Source organism: Chenopodium quinoa, unplaced genomic scaffold (genome assembly GCF_001683475.1).
Source record: "Chenopodium quinoa cultivar QQ74 unplaced genomic scaffold, ASM168347v1, whole genome shotgun sequence".
NCBI lineage: Eukaryota > Viridiplantae > Streptophyta > Magnoliopsida > Caryophyllales > Amaranthaceae > Chenopodium > Chenopodium quinoa.
The window spans coordinates 2,624,594-2,642,944 of NW_018745281.1; the positions used below are offsets into that span (position 1 = coordinate 2,624,594).

At 34.3% G+C, this 18,351-nt stretch overlaps 2 protein-coding genes across 4 annotated transcripts; both read left to right on the forward strand.

Annotated features, from left to right (window-relative positions):
* Positions 1-1,020: 1,020 nt before the first annotated feature.
* Positions 1,021-13,276, forward strand: LOC110711764 (phosphoglucan, water dikinase, chloroplastic-like). 2 transcript variants are annotated; one of them, XM_021890183.1, is made up of 19 exons: positions 1,021-1,410; positions 2,821-3,430; positions 4,407-4,493; positions 4,580-4,711; positions 6,101-6,226; positions 6,315-6,493; positions 7,153-7,237; positions 7,926-8,078; positions 8,167-8,219; positions 9,158-9,366; positions 9,478-9,596; positions 9,927-9,997; positions 10,118-10,235; positions 10,988-11,074; positions 11,153-11,239; positions 11,325-11,401; positions 11,599-11,764; positions 11,874-12,042; positions 12,176-13,276. In XM_021890183.1, the coding sequence occupies exons 1-19, from the start codon at positions 1,220-1,222 to the stop codon at positions 13,078-13,080; spliced, it is 3,624 nt and encodes a 1,207-aa protein (XP_021745875.1). In that variant the 5' UTR covers positions 1,021-1,219; the 3' UTR covers positions 13,081-13,276. The 2 variants fall into 2 exon arrangements, with proteins under 2 accessions (XP_021745875.1, XP_021745876.1); XM_021890184.1 differs by having other exon boundaries at positions 1,022-1,410; positions 11,931-12,042.
* Positions 13,277-14,909: 1,633 nt separating this feature from the next.
* On the forward strand, positions 14,910-17,066 carry LOC110711734 (rho GDP-dissociation inhibitor 1-like). Of its 2 annotated transcripts, none has more exons than XM_021890151.1 (5): positions 14,910-15,466; positions 15,585-15,651; positions 15,924-16,148; positions 16,233-16,357; positions 16,722-17,066. In XM_021890151.1, exons 1-5 carry the CDS (start codon positions 15,191-15,193, stop codon positions 16,806-16,808), a joined length of 780 nt encoding a protein of 259 aa, XP_021745843.1. In that variant the 5' UTR covers positions 14,910-15,190; the 3' UTR covers positions 16,809-17,066. The 2 variants fall into 2 exon arrangements, with proteins under 2 accessions (XP_021745843.1, XP_021745844.1); XM_021890152.1 differs by having other exon boundaries at positions 14,918-15,466; positions 15,927-16,148.
* The last annotated feature ends 1,285 nt before the right edge of the window (positions 17,067-18,351 follow it).

Genomic DNA, 18,351 nt, shown 5'->3' on the forward strand with positions numbered 1-18,351 from the left:
AATGAGACATTTTGAAATAAATAAATAAATAAATTGTGTTTAATACTCCGTATTAATTTTTAAGTATCTTTTAGTTAAACACTATTCCGTAAAAGATACTCAAAATATTAGTACCAAATACTAATAATTACTTATCTATTTTCACAGCTAGTAATAATTCATTAACATTTAATCTCGCAATTAAACAATTAATACAACATCTAACAATTACTCTCATAAATATGTTTTACCGATGAGGCTCTATACGCACTAGTAGCCAAAATAAATTTGGCCGACATCAAGGGTTATAAATTCATAGGAGGGTTCCAAACAATTTGGTCCTACATGCTTTGTAGGAGATCACGTTTGAGTGAGTAGTGAGTCATTCATATTTCCTTCTTGGGAAGAAGATCGACATAAATATAGATCTTTTTTACAATAATTAATTTAAAGTCATTTTATAGTCTAGAAATTGCACTACTAGATATTTTTTTTTAGGAAGAAGACGTATAAAAATGTATGACATGGTCCCTAAAAATGAACTATACCCTTAAAATGTGAATGAATGAATAATTATTTGAAACTTGTGCATTTTTATCAAACACACAATTATATTTTATCTATATATATTTCCTACAAAATTAAAATATAAATATTTTAAATATTTCTTGGTTTTTTTTTAAGTTGAGGGGTTTTCATTTTTAGCCGCATAACCGTATTCACTTACTCCATTTGTTATTTATATTAATGATAAAACATAATACATAATCACATCTCGTAAAGCTAATAAGTGCTCTAGAATGTTAGATTAGAGAACTAAAAGCGGAAATATTAAAGTAAAATAGTAATCTTAATTAAATCGAACAACATGTAATTTTGATATGCATTCTAAATTTAATATTATATTAAGTAATATAGAAATTGATTATTTAACACCCGACACTTATTAACCAGATCCATCTTCAAAATATTAACTTTTCAAAATTAGAAATGCAAATTATAATTTTTCAACTTCCGCATTAGCATGTGTATACGTGTCAACTAAAATAAAACGGAGAATCGGGGATAAATCATACAAGTATTATATGATCTTGAGATTTGCTCTACTCCGTCTACCTTACGTCGTCGTCTTCTTCATCATCATTTCCTTGATAATAATTCAATCATTTAAACTTTCTCATTTCTTCTTCTCACTCACTCGCTCACTCACTTACTCACTCACTCGCTCAGTGGCTCGGTAATGGAGGTTGTTGGAGTGACAAAATGTCTTCGTCATAGTAATTGTTTCCAAATTAATCAGCAAATTCAACGCCAATTTGCTACTTTCAATAACCCTAATTTCAGGTTTTTGAGGCCATTACACTTCAAGTTTCCTTCTTCGTCAATTTCTCGTTCTCGAATTTGTTGCGGAGTTTCCTCTGTTCAAACTCGGTATGATTTTTTTAGCTCGATTTTTAGTGTAATTGCTTGGAATTCGTTTAATTTATCGTGTTTTCTGGAAAATTTGATTGACGAAGGTTGATAAATTAGATAATGATTGTTGTTGTATTGTTTTTTTCATCCATTTGATATTATTATGTTAAGGTGATTAATCTGATAATGTTAAATTTTCGTGGAAGAGCACGAAAGATAAATTTTTGGTTCACCTAGCCGACCGTCTTTTTGGGACAAAGCATTGACATTGTTGAGTAGAATTTATATGAATACTTTATTATTAAATTAAATAAAATAGTAAAAAATTGATGGAATTTTGCCAACTTGGAATTATAAATTGTACCTTTTTTTTCTTTTCTTTTTTTTTTTTTTTTTTTTTTTTAATTTTTTTTTTTTTTATGGTATTATATATAATTAATTTTCTAGAAATGGAATGAGTAAGCTATTGAGTATTGAGTGGTGAAAAGAATTAAAAGTTGGAATTGCAATGATGTCGATTTGGGGTTTTGAATAAAGCTTAATATATGCTAATCTTTTGATGAAAAGTTGTCTTATGTTGTTAATTTTGGTTTTGTTGCTTGAAAAAAAAAAAAAATTGTTTTTGCATTTTACGAGTAGACGTTTTTTTTCTGTCTTAAGACTCTAAACTGTAGACTTTTGCTTATTAAAAGGACTTTAGTCATTTTGCTTTGCATAATTTATAAAATTGGAGATACTTTGTCCAAAGACTGTACTCCATGCTAATCTCATGATTCCATATACACATATACCGGAGTTGTTCATTAATCCTGATCCCTTGAAAGCCTGTACATTGGCATTCATACCTAATCATTTATTGGAGTGATGCATTTGTTCCTTGAGGAGATAAAAGTGTATATTTATTGGAATCACTTCAATGTGAGACTAGGGTGTTCTGATATTATCTTGTATGTCTATAGTGTTAACTGTTGAGTTACTGAGTTGTTTTAGTATTGTGAATCTTAGCCTTTGGAAATGTGCATTTTGAAGTATCATGGTTCATGAATGTAAAATAGTCTCGATTGATTCAATATGAGCATGAACCTTGTAGACCATGGGGTGATAAAGGTACATTTAAAATATCATATATATTCTGGTGGCTATCCTGCATATGATGAAAAGATTGAGAAAGGATTAGAGTTCAGGCTGCCCTTATCTAAAATAGAAGCTGAACTAGATCGAGTTAAAGCATTTTTCCACTGTAGTATTAATTGGTTGACAGTTTTTGTGCTTTGAAATTCTAATCTCAAGGACTAAACTAAAATTGTAATTTGATGTCAGAGTGGGTAGTATGCTTTACTTATCATCATTTCTCTCCCCTAATTAGTGTATTTTTTTTAAAATAAAAAATGTAATGTTAAATTGAATGTAAATTGTCTGTGGTGGTAGAGAGGAGGAAGAGATGAAAAGCAAAACAAAGTCAAGACATGGAAAGGTACTGTTAAGGATCCTGCTGGAGCATCAAGTACAATTTGGAGAGAGTGTTGTGATGTTGGGATCAGCAAAAGAACTGGGGTCATGGAAGAAACCAGTAACAATGGGTTGGACGGAGAATGGATGGGTTTCAGACTTTGAAATGAGAGGAGGGGACTCTGTGGAGTTCAAATTTGTTATAATGGGGAAGGATAAAAGTTTAACCTGGGAGTCTGGGGATAATCGTATACTTCAGATTCCCGAGAAAGGGAATTTCACATTAATTTGTCACTGGAACATGAATTCAGAGACTCTGGAGCTCTTACCTGCTGAATCTGGGGACAGCCAGGACGTGCCTGAGGATTTAGTTGATAACGGATCTGTTGTTAGTGACATTGCTGCTACAGATTCAGAAGTTCAGACAAGTCCTTTTGTGGGGAAGTGGCAGGGGAAGGCTGCCACGTTCATGCGGTCCAATGAGCATCACAACAATGAGAAAGACCGGAAGTGGGACACTTCTGGTCTTGAAGGTTTAGCTCTAAAATTGGTTCAAGACGACCAGAATGCGAGAAATTGGTGGCGGAAGGTACTATAAATTAATGCTTCCATTTTCTATTCTATATAATCTGGTAGTCACTTGAAAAACTTTGATTTCATCATAAACTTACCCTGTAGTGTACAATATCATATTGAGATGCATCTGGTAACATCAAACTATCAAAGTGTCCAAGTGACAAGTGCGATGCTTGTGCTGTGTGTAGTACAAAGTCCTAATTCACCAAGGCTCTTGATGCATAAATTACGCTATATGATTAACATGGCCGGCCTATGAAAAAACATATGAATGTAGATATGTTAAACAAAATGCGAACAACATATATTGTGTTTAGGTGTAGATTTTTTAAATCTATTCCTCTCGTAATATCAGGCTTACAGCAATATTCTTTGGTCTCATAGTACTAGTTTTGGAAAAGCAATGCCAGTATTCAATAATCTTTCAAAATTACCCTTTTTCAACACTTTTTTCCATTTTTTAAAGAAGCAGATTTTATTCAATTGACCTTGTCATTTTCTATATCTATGAGCTACAACCTAAAAAGGCCTCTATTTTGTAAAGGAGGAATTATTGCCTTTAGATATATTGGAGGCTCATCATCATAGGTTATGTAGTGAAGTATAGGGCTACTCCTATTCCTCCCTTTCACATAAATGGTCCTTGATCTGTCTTCCCAGCAGGATTGGAACCTGTGAAAACTTGAGTGCCTGGTAATTGAGTGTGCCTGAAGGAATTGATGGCATAGGCTTACAGCTGCATAGTACTGTGTTGCCAGTCTGCTATCTGCAGGATAAGTTTTTGTCTTGGCTACCTAATGGATTTTGTCTTGCTCATATGAACTATAAAAATCTTATGTACTATTCCTTTTGTGAGCGATCTTAAATGTAATAAATCTCCAGAAACCCAACCTATCACATCAGAGCAATATTAATGTAGGAAACTGATGCAACTACTTTGGTTTGCACCAATGAAATTTACTAATATTGCTTTTTTTTGTGTATGCAAGCTTGAAGTAGTTCGTGAGCTCATAGCTAAAAATTTGGATAGCAATGATCGCTTGGAGGCTCTTACACTTTCTGCTATCTATCTTAAGGTCTGTCACATCGTTGCTTTGGCTAGTATCATATTGTTCAATCCACCTTATAGAACTTAAAATCAAATTTAATCTGTCTCATGCAGTGGATAAACATTGGACAAATCCCTTGCTTTGAAGATGGAGGTCATCATCGACCTAATAGGCATGCCGAGATTTCAAGGCTCATTTTTCGTGAGCTGGAAAGAATTTACTGCAGGAAAGATACCTCGCCTGAGGTAGTAATGCTTTCTTATGCTCAAGTGTTGAAAGCCTTCCTTTTCAATCACCTTTATTTCATCCTATTATTTAATCTTCTTACCTGTGATATTTATCATATCTTCAAGCATCAACAGATAGCTTCAATAATATGCTTCCAACTAATATGTACCTACCTTGCTCAGAAATCCAAATGCAGCACATTTGCAAATTGACCACATTGATTGTGGATGTAGCAAGTTTGCTTCTGTCAAGTCTCAATAGAATATTTTTTTCTAACAAAATTATAGGTTTCAAACTTTCAATCGTTTAGAGCCATTTCTTTCCTAAAAGAAAATTTTATTCTTTTATTTTCATTTATTTATTTTTGGGCGTTATTTAGTGCGCACTAGGTAATATTGCTTCCGTTGTTATCTAAACTCTATCCACTTTCACTTTATTCCTCTTAAGTAACGTTATTTTCATCCATTCTTTTAAGCTCTATCCACTTTCACTTTATTTCTCTTAAGTAACGTTATATTCTTTTTTCCCTCAGGCCCGATACATGGGGCCTATGAAAACTCATTATGTACACCTTAGAATTTCTGGTCAAACATTTTGAAAGTAAGGGTAAAAAGCACAATCCGATACTTTTTTCATTCATTTTTCATTTTTAGCTCCTCTAGCATTGTTATCTGTTTAGCTTGTTCCCTATGTGTTAGGTGAGCTGATGAGAATCGCAAATTACCGCAATGCTGCAAGACACTATTAGACTTTGGTTTTGTGGGGAATTAAGTGGTAGTGGCTTGATGCCCAATCTTAATTTGTGGAGCCTTGATTCTGGAGAACTAAGTTACCTAGGAGTCCAACCTGATTCATTTATCATAAAAGGGAGATTCTGGGAGTCTGAGATGCTATACCCGTCTCACATCAACTATGTGAGTGTGTTTCTTCATAAGACTCAGACTATGGTACCCATGTCACCTGGATCTTTCCTTTTGAGCATTAATGAGCTAAAATCGTTAGGACTTGGTTTGAGTGGAGTTAACGTGTATTTTTCCTTAAGAGTGTCAGGAATATATTCACAGATTTCTGCTATAGAAGCAATGCTTCAGTTCATCGTGGCTCTCACCAACTGAAAAAGGGGGGAAAAAAAAGTGAGAAGATACTCATCTGATCTCTGCATCTTTAACATGTGGTTTACTGTTACACAGAAAGGCCTTTGAACATAGATTTTTTTTCCAAGAAAGCTACAAGGGCTTTATACCTGGATCCCCGACTGATGAAAGTAACTGAGTTGTTGGAAAGCGTTACGAAATAAAATTAATACATGGGTTGTTGTATCTTTGCAGGGCCTTGATGACAAGTGTTCTTTAGCCTTTCTAAATGTGTCACTGATGTATATTTCATTGCCTTGTGATATTTTGCAGGAGATGCTTGTTATTCGCAAGATTCACCCCTCCCTGCCTTCTTTTAAAGCTGAATTCACTGCATCTGTTCCTCTGACTCGAATTAGAGATATTGCTCATCGTAATGATATCCCTCATGATCTTAAGGTTCTACTTTGTTCTATAAGATAATGATCTTGCTTGCAGTTCTTCATGGGATCCCTATCTAATTATCATCTTTTTATTTTATTATCAGCAAGAAATCAAGCATACTATACAAAACAAGCTCCACAGATGTGCTGGCCCTGAGGATTTGGTTGCTACAGAAGCTATGATGGCAAGAATTACCAGAAACCCTGGGGAGTATAATGATGCATTTGTGGAGCAATTTAAAATTTTTCTTCATGAATTGAAGGATTTTTTCAATGCTGGAAGGTGTTAGACCCTACCTTTTTTTGTATTCCATAATTATTAATGTCTAATCTGGCATCATGATTTTGTATTTGCATGCATTTACTTACTCAACCATCTAGCTCTGTCACTGTGCTGATTTCATTATGTTTGGGGGGGACACCCCAAATATCAAGAGGGGTCTGTCATCACTTCACATGACCATGAATCCATTAAAAAAAAACCTCACACACACAAATAACCGTCCAAAATGCAGTGGTAACTTTGGTTTGTTGAGCCCATTTGGCAGGAGAGATTTGTATTCCTGCTGTATCCTTTCCTACGTTTCCTTGTATTGAAGTTAACAGAAATTAAGCTAGTCACTAGTGACTGAAGTTAGGAATAACTATTAGAGTTATCTATTTGTTTTGTTGATCTTCATCCAACAAATAAAATTATAAATTCCAAAAAATAATTATAATTATATCCTGTTTCTGATGAGAAGAGATCCTTTTATTAGCTACTTCTTTACATTTCCTTAAGGAATGCATGCTTTTGTGAATGTGAACCTGCTATATGACTACCATATGTGAACTGATAACTATTTGAAATTGATTGTGTTCAGATGTGTGCATTCACTGTTCAAAACTTTGCATCCTTCAAACTTCTAAAGTTTCCTAACACAGCCTTCCCTGTTTTTCCAGCCTTGTTGAACAGCTGGAATCGATCAAGGATTCCTTGGATGAAAAAGGATTGTCTGCTCTTACTGAATTTTTGCAGCAGAAGAAGGTACAGATTTTCTTCAAAAATCTTTATCTATGTACTATGATACCAGGGTGTTATTAATTACTCGAATTCAGGCAATTGTAATTTTCCTTGTGCTTCCATCTTTCTGAATAGTCCCCTCAACTTATGGTTTGTGCTTTTACTGGCATTAGCTCTATGAGTGAATGATTGTATTTTTATATCTATTTTTTCTATGACCTTTTGGTTCATCCTCAACTATTGATCATAAGTGGTCTGGTTACTTGGTGTTTAATATTGATAATAATTCTAGCTCTTGATTGTTGAGACTATGATAATGATATGTGAATAAGTTATAAGGTCATACAATTTGTGCATATAATAAACACCTAATTGTATGGGACATTTTGTCATTTTATGTCATGCGTACAAATGTGAGTATGATTCTATGATTATTACTGTTGATGTAGAGGACCATTTAATCATGGATAACGTCAAACGTCTTTTATAAGGTAATTGTTGAGTGATATATGGAAGAATAAAATTAGGTGCATGTATTCATCCTACTTTTAGATATATTTTTTTTTTTTTCTTTTTTTTTGAGGTGTCTTCAAAGCTGATGTTCTATATAATATTGTCGAGTTCAAGAATTAAACATCTCAGTTTCTTGCTTTTAGTAATTTCAAATTTCCCTAGATTTTGTTATAAAAGAATTTGTGTTTACCCTTTTCAGTGCTTGGATGATTTAAACGGGTCAAATGAAGCTGTAGATAAACTTTTGAAGCCAATGCAGTCTCTAAATTCACTAAGGGAATTACTGATGAAGGGTCTTCAAAGCGGCCTTCGGAATGATGCATCTGATGCAGCAATTGCAATGCGTCAAAAGGTATAATTTGGTAAAAAAAATTCATCTTCACTTTTAAAGCCATAGATATGATCTCATGGTTCATCTTTTTATAATAATTACCCTTCAGTGGCGTCTTTGCGAGATTGGCCTTGAGGATTATTCTTTTGTTCTTCTAAGCAGGTAGTTTCTCTTTCTAGTTTGAGGTTTTTGTTTGTACTATTTTAATTATAATTGCAATCCATAGATATGATCTCCTAAAACACTGTGCCCCACCCCCACCCCTCAACAGATTGATGAAACCCGCACAACAGATGAGTGTAATTTTTAAGTTTCAAATTTTTCTGTTGTCTTTTGGACCAAGTAGGTGGAAAGAGAGCATATTGAGGGATAAACATACAATTACATTCTGCTTGATGCATACTACAACCATGCATTTGCATGTGACATTGACATAATCTACCTTATTTACAAATTTTCTTTTCTTTCTTTTTTTTTTTTTTTGGATTTTGAATGATTTAACGTTCCTTTTCTGATAAAGAACAAAGATATTGATAAATGAGCAGTAAATTACCAAAAAAATCATTAATTATATGGCATTATCTATGAGAAATATATGGGCAGTTTTCTAATCCTGGCAATGGCAAATGTCTGTGATTGTGAGGTAGTGTGTTGGAGTCTTGGGGAAGAATGCCAGGCTGAAAGCCTCTGGAAATTTCAGAAGTATAGAATTGAGGAAGAAGAAGAGAATTTGGGAAAATTAGATGATTGGTTGTATCAGAAGTGTAATTAAATCATTACTAAAGAGAATTACAACCCTAATCCTTCAAGTGGCTGGACACTCCCAATTACTAGCTACAATAAAGTAAAATAAAATTCACTCACTATTTTCTGCCTGTTTTCTTTCCAAAAGAACTCCCCCCTCCCCTTTTTTTTTTTTTTTTTTTAAATCATATTCTGACTTCCTCACCTCTAACTAACTCTTTTTTTCTTCCCCAAGCTTATTCTATCAGCCTAAATTGCGATACCAAAAGTGCTCCTTTTCCCTAGGCTAGTCTATTACATTGGATTTGTAGCTTAATTTGTTACATTACCTCACTGACTCCCATCTCTTCTTATAGATTTCTCAATGCACTAGATTCTTTGGGAGGTGCAAACTGGCTTGCTGAAAGTGTGGAGTCAAAAAATGTTACTTCATGGAATGAACCGCTTGACGCCCTTGCTATTGGAATTCGTCAGCTGGGACTATCAGGCTGGAAGTCAGAGGAATGTATTGCAATTGGGAACGAACTCTTTGCATGGAAGGATAAAGGTCTTCCTGAAAGTGAAGGTGTGGTTCTAACTTCTAAGTTTATTTTTTTGTTTTTTTTGTTGTTAAGTGAATCATGAGATTCAAGGTTATATCATATTGGAATGACGTGTTTCTATGAACATCCTAAAGGAATGGAAGAAAGTAAGAGAATTTGGGCTCTAAGGCTTAAAGCTACTCTTGATAGATCACGAAGGCTGACTGAAGAATACTCTGATTCCCTACTTGAGATATTCCCGCAAAAAGTTCAGGTGGAGTGATTTTATTGCACCTTTTGGCATGGCTAGCCTTGGTTTTTATTGTTCTTTAACAATTGGGTCCCAAATCTTACAATTTATTGCCCCTCCTTTTCCTATTATCTTTATTTGCTTTGTTCAGTTTGAAGTGGTCGATTGATGCATGCATTTGTTACTCTTGAGCATATATGATTTTTTTTTAAGAAATAAAGGCGTTTGGAGTCTGGATTCTGGAACATCACTGCCATCATGAAAATATTGACAATAACACTTCAATATGAATTGTTATGTGTAGTTTGTTTGAAGATACTGAAGTTCTAATGTGACAATGTTTGGGTTTGACAGATGCTAGGAAGAGCTCTAGGAATTGCTGAGAATAGTGTTAGGACTTACACAGAGGCTGAGATTCGTGCAGGGTAAGAACTTATAACAAGCATTAGAATAATAAAACCGTGGCAGATAGTACTAGTTTGTTGACTTAGGTGCAAGTTTCAGTTATAAATATTTTACTAACTTTCAGTTCAATGTTATCCCAGCGTGATTTTTCAGGTCTCTAAAATCTGTACCATTCTTCTGAAAGGTGTCAGACTTTTGCTAGCATCACAAGGTTGGGATGTTATTGTTCCAGGAACTGCTTATGGAACAATTGTTCAGGTGCTGTGCAACAATCCTCTATTGTAATTCGTTGTTTGATTTAGTAGATTGCTAATGTAAAATAATGAGTGTTGGATTTCTGGAGGCCGGGAAACTTGGATTTCATTTACAATAAATGATTTTAATTATGTTTGCCTCTTAGTTGAGAGGTGGGAGTATATCAAATGAGATTAGAAGCACACTTTGCATTCGGAGAAGAGGACCATCAATGCCTTGGTGCAATAATGATGGCTTATAAAAGAAAGAATTGAAAAGGAGGTTCAGAGCGTTAATTGAACTTGATAGTCTCTGTCACTAAAAATTAGGAGCATCTTACCCAATATTGATTTATATGATTTTGAACCATTCTTTTCTTTTCCTTTATTTTGAGCTTCTTTCTGACAAATTGATATATGCTGTGGCTCTTTGATAATTTTCTTCCGTTGTCCCTTTCCTATAGAGCTTCACCTTTATAGATAACTCTATACAGTTAATGCGACTGCCATGTCAAAACAAATTAGCATGATTGTCTTTTGCCAGCTGCTGTTTTGCTGTACAGTTGACCTGGTTGTTTGTAAGTTAAGACTGCTAACCAACTTAACCATGCCTGATTTGGTGATTGATGTCAGATAAAATTAATGTTGATATTGTGTTTGAATTCAGCTTGTTGATCTTGTAACATAAGCTGCATTGGTAATTAGCTTTTTCTGTCATCTTATTTCATTAATTGACTAATTGTGGATCTTTTTTTTGTTGGCTTTTGTTCAACTTAGGTTGATAGTATTATACCTGGGTCACTACCTTCATCTGTAACAGGGCCCGTTATTCTTGTTGTTCGCAGAGCTGATGGAGATGAAGAGGTATGAAAGTCTCTGTAAATATTTGTAGCACATATTGAAGGGCTTAATTGTATGTGTAACATGTGAGGTATCTGGCAGGTGACAGCTGCAGGAACTAATATAGTTGGTGTCATACTCCTGCAAGAGCTTCCCCATCTATCCCATCTTGGTGTCCGAGCACGACAAGTGAGTTGCAATATACTTCTGGTCAAATTTTATTTCGCGTTTAAGCTTGAGAACTGGGAGTAACAACATAGATAATCCTGTACAGGAAAAGGTTGCCTTTGTCACTTGCGAAGATGATGATTCAGCTTCATATTTCCAGAAGCTTGGTGGACAATATATCAGGTAATTTTATCTGAATCTTGCCACTTATCAAACTATTTATTCCTTTTGTAAATGCAATATTGGGATATCCCCACTGTTCAAATTTTAAGTTACTTTGTGAAAATCTTGGGTTCTCTTTATCTTGTATTTCTTGGAAAATCTGAATCTTTCCACTTATCAAACTATTTATTCCTGAGGGTCCTTGTAATTCATTCCAGGCTGGAAGCGTCCTCAGGAGGGGTTGATATACAACCATGTTCTCCTGGTGGAACAAATCATGATCCTATCATAGACATTCCTCCAAGTCATGAACCATCTACAGCGGGGCTTGTTGAGTCTGATGATTCTTCCTCCTCTCTGAGCATAGATCCACAGCTAAGCGAGGTCTAATCTAGTACCTTCTTTCTTTGTGTCTCCATCCCTAAGCTTTGAGTGATGAAATTGCAGTTTTGTTTGTTACTAAGTTGATAAAATGCAGAAAATTTTGGTTCAGGTGATTCCAGACGCCATTCTGCTTTTTGTTGACGAGTGCAAAAAATTTTTGGTTCAGGTAATTCCTTCCGAAGTTGTCACTCTGCTTGCTGACGCAGAGCCACGTACTTGCGGGGCAAAAGCTGGTGCTTGTGGACGCTTGTCTTCTCTGTCGGAAGCCTCTATTAAAGGTGCATTTTGTTTCTTCTTTTACCTTTTCCTCTTGTGTGCTGTCTTTGGATTGAAGAATAATTTTCATTCATCTGGAACAATAAATTTTACCTTTACTTATAATAACATCTGCATTTGCTTCTCTTATGGCAGTTTACAATGAGCTTGGAGTTCCAGCCTCATTTAAGGCCCCTACAGGAGCAGTTATCCCATTCGGTTCTATGGAATTGGCATTAGAGGCTAACCAGTCTTTGGAAGCATTCAGGTCCTATGTAGAACAGATAGAAACTGCAGAGGTTGCAGATGGAGCCCTTGACAATCTGTGTTCTAAACTTCAAGAACTGATATGTTCCATACAGCCCTCTAAGGACGTCATTCAAAAAATAGCAGAAATCTTTCCGAGCACTGCTTGTTTAATTGTACGGTCAAGTGCTAATGTAGAAGACTTGGCGGGAATGTCAGCGGCTGGGCTCTATGAATCTATTCCAAATGTCAGTCCATCAAACCCTACCGTCTTTGGCAGTGCTGTCAGTAGGGTTTGGGCTTCACTATACACTCGTCGAGCAGTTCTTAGTCGGAGGGCTGCAGGGGTACCCCAAAAGAAGGCCCAAATGGCAGTTTTGGTCCAAGAAATGCTTTCTCCAGATTTATCATTTGTACTTCACACCCTTTCTCCAACAGACAATGACAGAAATGTTGTCGAGGCTGAGATTGCTCCTGGTCTTGGTGAAACACTGGCATCAGGCACCAGAGGTACACCATGGCGTTTATCTTCTGGAAAATTTGACGGGTCTGTGAAGACATTGGCTTTTGCGAACTTCAGTGAAGAGATGCTAGTGGGCAGAGCAGGACCTGCTGACGGCGAAGTTATTCGTTTGACTGTAGATTACAGCAAGAAACCACTGACTGTTGATACTGTTTTCAGAAAGCAGCTTGGTCAGCGACTCTGTGCTGTTGGTTTTTTCCTGGAGAGGAAATTCGGGTGCCCTCAGGATGTCGAAGGATGCTTGATTGGCAATGATGTCTACATCGTTCAAACACGCCCTCAACCTCTCTAAGCTGTTCGTATCTAATTATTATCATATTGTTACTTATTAATCATATTAGCATGGGTATATCTTCATAAATCCCCTTCCACTCAGCTAGTGAATCTTTAAACTTCAGAAACTCCAATAACGGAATAGAAGTTTTGTGTGATAATAAAAGTGTCTATTCTATTCCTTATTGAACTTTTGGAGTAAACTGCTCTTTTCTTCTTCTTTTTCATTCAAATTATTTTTATTTATTTTTTTTACCATTTTTATGAACTTTTGGGTAGGATGACTGCCACTAGGTCCACACAGTCTACAGTCCAGGCTGTTAAATACCCAGATTCATGCTTGTTGTCTGATTAATTTCCGAATTCTGAGGGTCTGGACCCTTTGCTTATAATTCCTCCCGGAAACCTTGTCGAACTTGCTTAGTGATTCTTCCTGGCCACCATGGGTCCATAGTTGAAGAAATAATTTCTAATAATGTACTGGTACTAAGAGATGTTACCCTTTTGCTATAGAGGGAAGAGTTTCAGCTTGAGTCCTGAATCTCAACGGAGTGATCGATTATCGAAAATAAGCTTTGGCGAAAAATGAAGCATCATCATATAAAGGATGTTGTAACCTGTTAGGCATATGACCTCCTATGTTCTTACTGCTTTGGCTAATGGCTACAACACAAGTGCTACGCCATTTCTCGTATGGAGCTTTTTCTTCATGGAAGCGTTGATCACCATAACAGTTATCTCCCTTACAACTCCAATAAGGTTTCCGCCTTAGCGAGGTAAGGGATTAGATATACGCATCTTTACTCCTGCGTGCTATAAAGAGAAGTTGTTTTCAATAAACCTTTTATTTAGAATGAGCGATTTGCCTTCAACTTGACAAAAAATATGTACATGGAATTCATTGAGTCATTATTGATTAAGTTCATAATAATAACCCAATTCATGCTAAATTATTGTCAATAATGAAACAACCAGATTTAAATTAATACTTGCTTTTTTATTTGAACATCATAGTTACAAGATGAATGAGACAGACAATACTTATTGAGAGAAAATCTATGATATCATTCTGATAAAATTCATCCCTAACAAATGCATATTTAATCAAATTAGCACAGTAATCATTGTCTAATTGAAGCATAAGAAAAGCAAAATGCACTCAATTCAATGCATTTTAAAGTATACATAAAACCCTCAACCACTTCTAAGGAATATTTAGCCAAAAAAATGTAAGATTTCCTAATCCATTAATCTGCAAGATAATTAGAGGTTACTGTATATAATAAGCTAATAAATATTCCTGAAGTGCTTTGCATTATATGAAAAGTTAATGAGGAAATGGACCCCCTTTTAAATTTTATTTAATATGGGGTTTTTCATCATCATTAGGGTCACTTAGTCACTGGTAACCTGTCATTAATCAATTACCATAATCACTAGGGAATATGTACTGGATTTAGTTCTTGGGATTGCTACCTAACTTTTCATTTTTCTGCAGCATTACTGTAACTCAAAACTCATTTGCATCCGTACTCTTGATTTGTTGCCTTTTTTTTTTTAATTTTAAGAATACTCAAAAATGATTAACATATTAATCACCTAAAGACACTAGTCCATCGAATCGACAAATATTACTTGAACATGAGAAGAGATTCGTTATATTAGAGAAAACTTTTGACGTTTTAATTATTTTATTGAGTGTTAGGTGACTAATAGTTAGCCATTTAGCCTTATAAATGCCCCAATACGATCCTTTGATATATAAGTGATACAAACGCCCTTTCATTAAATGGCTACAATATTCTTCATTAAAAGCGCGAAAGTCAAATTAAGTCTTTATTTTTGGCAAAATGATGTGGTACCAATGTTACTTGTCTAACAGTTACGCGAATTGAGAAAATTTATACACACATCCTATGTTACTTGCTTTTGCTGCTTGCCTTTAATACAAAGCTACCATATTTCACAACTTTTAAACCCACATGCCATATGCTTTCATCATGATCATAACTTGCACAATTAAATAAATAATTCTTCAATGCCTTAAATTTAGGACAATTTCAACCTCACAACACAACACAGAGCAAAAACCCTGTATTTGTGTCTAAGTGTTAGTTTTCAAAAGTATAATGTCTGCTGTTGTAGGAACTATTTCTCCCTCCCAAAATTCCGGGATTATTCTCTCTTCTAACATGAAGAAGGAAGTAGAGCAAAAACCTGATAAGATCATAGAGAGCTTAGGCTGCGAGTTGAATGAAAACGCAGACATTTGCAAGGATTTGATCAAAGAAATCAGCAAAAGGACTGATCATACTGAAGAAAACTCTGAAGTCAAGCGCGATGATGATGCCTGTTTGAAGTCTGAAAATTGTCAGAACGACGAGCAGCTTGAGAAGGATGATAAGGTCTAGCCCTTTCTCCTTATCTTTCCTGAATTAGTAATTTAGTAGTCACATTTCTTAAAATAGTAATGGTTTATGATTCGATTTTCTAATATGTTACTTCTGTGCTGCTATATTGAAGGATGATGAAAGCTTAAGCAATCAGAAGCAACTTCTTGGGAACATTAATCTTACAGCAGTAGAAGAAGGTATTAAACACATTTATCTAATTTTTGTTCATAACATTTGCATTATTCCAAATTATTCTGAAATTTTTGTAACCTGATATGCTGAACTTATCTGAATCACTAAACAAATCTGATCTTTTCCGAACTTATCTGACAACGAACAATATGACTATATAGTCCTGCATTAAAGCATGACACTTAACTTATTAGTTACAAAAACCTTATACTATAATCTTGTTCCTTGTTTTATAACTTTGAAAATTAATTTTTCTTAACTTCGTTACATGAACTAGCAGGGAACAAAGCACCAGAAGTTCAGATACTGAGCCTATCAGTTCTTTCTCCTGGTCGAGCCGATGTAGTGTTGCCAATTCCATTTCCATCAACAACTTCTAAGGCCACACTATTCACCCTCAAGGAAGGAAGCAAATATCGTATCAAATTTCTTTTTACCGTGACCAAAAATGTTGTTAAAAATCTTGCATACACTTACATGGTCTGGAAGTCTGGAATTAGAGGTAAAATAAGGAGTAAAATTTTTTTTAATATTGTGCTGTTATTTATGGTTGTATGAGTTAAATTTTTTTATGTGAATTTTGCAGTGCATCAAACAAAGAAATTGGTAGGCACATTTAGCCCAAGACAAGAGCAATATACCTTTGAATTAGAAGAAGGAACAACACCTTCCGGGTTCTTTGCAAGGGGTCCTTTTCTTGTTCGATCTAAGGTAAGTTTGTTCCAAGACTTGACAAAACTGACTTGTACCTGAAGCAAAATTATACGTCTATACCCTAAACTAGGAACCAAAGTTTGATATGCAAGTAACAATTAACACTAATATTGGTTGATCTTTCATAAATCTAGGCTTGAATATGATTTGACCCAAAATTTCCAATACTGAACCGAACTATAAATGATTTGCCCAACATGGCAGAATCCAATTCTGATCCAAACGACCTATTTGTCACCTGTGAAAAAAATTAATAGTGTGATCATTGATGACACAATACGGTCTTGATTTTGTTTATTTAAAGGGGGATTTCAATTTTAATTTGATTTGTTTTACCTAATTTTGGTGTTTATATTTGCAGTTTGTGGATGATGATGGCAACTGTTACTTGGATACCACATACTACTTTGACATCAGAAAGGACTGGGGAGCAAGAGAGAAGTGCTAGATTTAATCCTAATTTTCTTTGTAATTTTTATAACTTGTATTTTGCCTTAATGTTAAAGTAAAAATAATTAAAAAAAATTAGCTTTATTTGGTCCATTTAAATTCAATCTATTGTGTCATTGTGTGTAATATCATTTTATGTGTAGTTGTGTACACCCATTTGTAATCCCTCATATTTGGGGAGCCAAAGTGAGGCGCCAAAAAAAAAAAAAGGGGAAATTCAATTTCCATTAATTATTATTTTTAACTTTCCTCTAAAGTCTATTTCATGGTCCAATTAAAACCTATAAATTTGGATTAATTTATGACAAAAAAAAAAATCAACATTTTGCCCATATAAATAGGAGTATATCTCATTATTAATTAACAGTAGTAATCATTTTTACATCCAAAAAAGTGTCTACTTTGGCTTTATAATCATGAAGAAAGCATGGGATTGGAACCCTTAGCAATAATTTAGAATACAACTATTAAACTAGCTTTTTCAAGCCTGATATGGTCTACCAAAGAAAAATATGTTAAAAAATAATTATTAGCATATAGTAATTCAAACTCCTGAAACTTTTTTTCACTTTGTAGATCATTATTTCAATAGTAATTAGTACCAATTTAATATTTCAATGATTCATTTCATTGAATCCTTTTTGTTTGTTTTGGACGAGCTACATAAGTTTATTATTAAGTGCCAAAGAAGTTCAAACATACATACTGTATATAGCTTAAATATTACTTCCTCTCTTTTTTAAAAAAAAAATTGCAACATAGGAGAGTTGCACAATATTTTAGGAGAAAAGAAAGATAAAATGAGAAAATGGAAGGTGACCTATATAATGAAGACAGAGATAGAGAGAATCATTGTTTAAATAAAGTAATGTAGCAATTAATCTGTAACTTTAATTTTCTAAAAAAAATACGTTGTGATTAAAAGAAAACGGAGAAAATATATACTTCCTCCGTTAAATATTAATTGCAACAAAAGAGGTATTATTTGTAAGAACTAAAATATTCCTGTTTTACAATTAATATTTAACAGTAACTTTAAAAGTATAAAACTTAAAAAACAAAGTTATAAGTTAGCATGGTTATTTGGTGATTTGGCATGATAGAAGTATATGAAGATACCAACAAAAGTTTGTTCGTACTTTTGTTATTTTCCTTTGTATCACATTATTACAAGCTATCATAATAATTAATGAGTTAAATGAAACCAAATTAAAATCTAATTTTCCCACAACCAAAAAAAATTAATAATTGTGCTATTTCTGTCTTTATCTCGTTATTAATTTGAGTTTGAGTATCTTATAAGAAATCTAATGATCAAAAACCAATATTATTAAAAGTAAGGTGACAATTTTTCCCGAGAAGTATATCCATTAAATCGAACTATAATCGACGCAAAATAATACATCATTGTGGCTAACTCTACAACACTCTAGCTAGTGTCCAAGTTCAAAATTTTAAGTAGATAGCTAGCTAAAGTAATCACAATGGCTTCTTCCTCTTGATCAAGACTATGCTATCCAATTGCAATGATGTTCATCCAT

What these genes read in the sequence shown, in the direction of transcription:
- LOC110711764 (XM_021890183.1), top strand. Translation starts at nt 1,220, where the DNA reads ATGGAGGTTGTTGGAGTGACAAAATGTCTTCGTCATAGTAATTGTTTC. An exon ending in GATTTTTTCAATGCTGGAAG is followed by an intron (nt 6,494 to 7,152) that starts GTGTTAGACCCT and finishes CTGTTTTTCCAG; the next exon opens with CCTTGTTGAACAGCTGGAAT. An exon ending in AGGTCTTCCTGAAAGTGAAG is followed by an intron (nt 9,367 to 9,477) that starts GTGTGGTTCTAA and finishes AACATCCTAAAG; the next exon opens with GAATGGAAGAAAGTAAGAGA.
- LOC110711734 (XM_021890151.1), top strand. Translation starts at nt 15,191, where the DNA reads ATGTCTGCTGTTGTAGGAACTATTTCTCCCTCCCAAAATTCCGGGATT. An exon ending in AGCTTGAGAAGGATGATAAG is followed by an intron (nt 15,467 to 15,584) that starts GTCTAGCCCTTT and finishes GCTATATTGAAG; the next exon opens with GATGATGAAAGCTTAAGCAA. An exon ending in CTTTTCTTGTTCGATCTAAG is followed by an intron (nt 16,358 to 16,721) that starts GTAAGTTTGTTC and finishes TTATATTTGCAG; the next exon opens with TTTGTGGATGATGATGGCAA.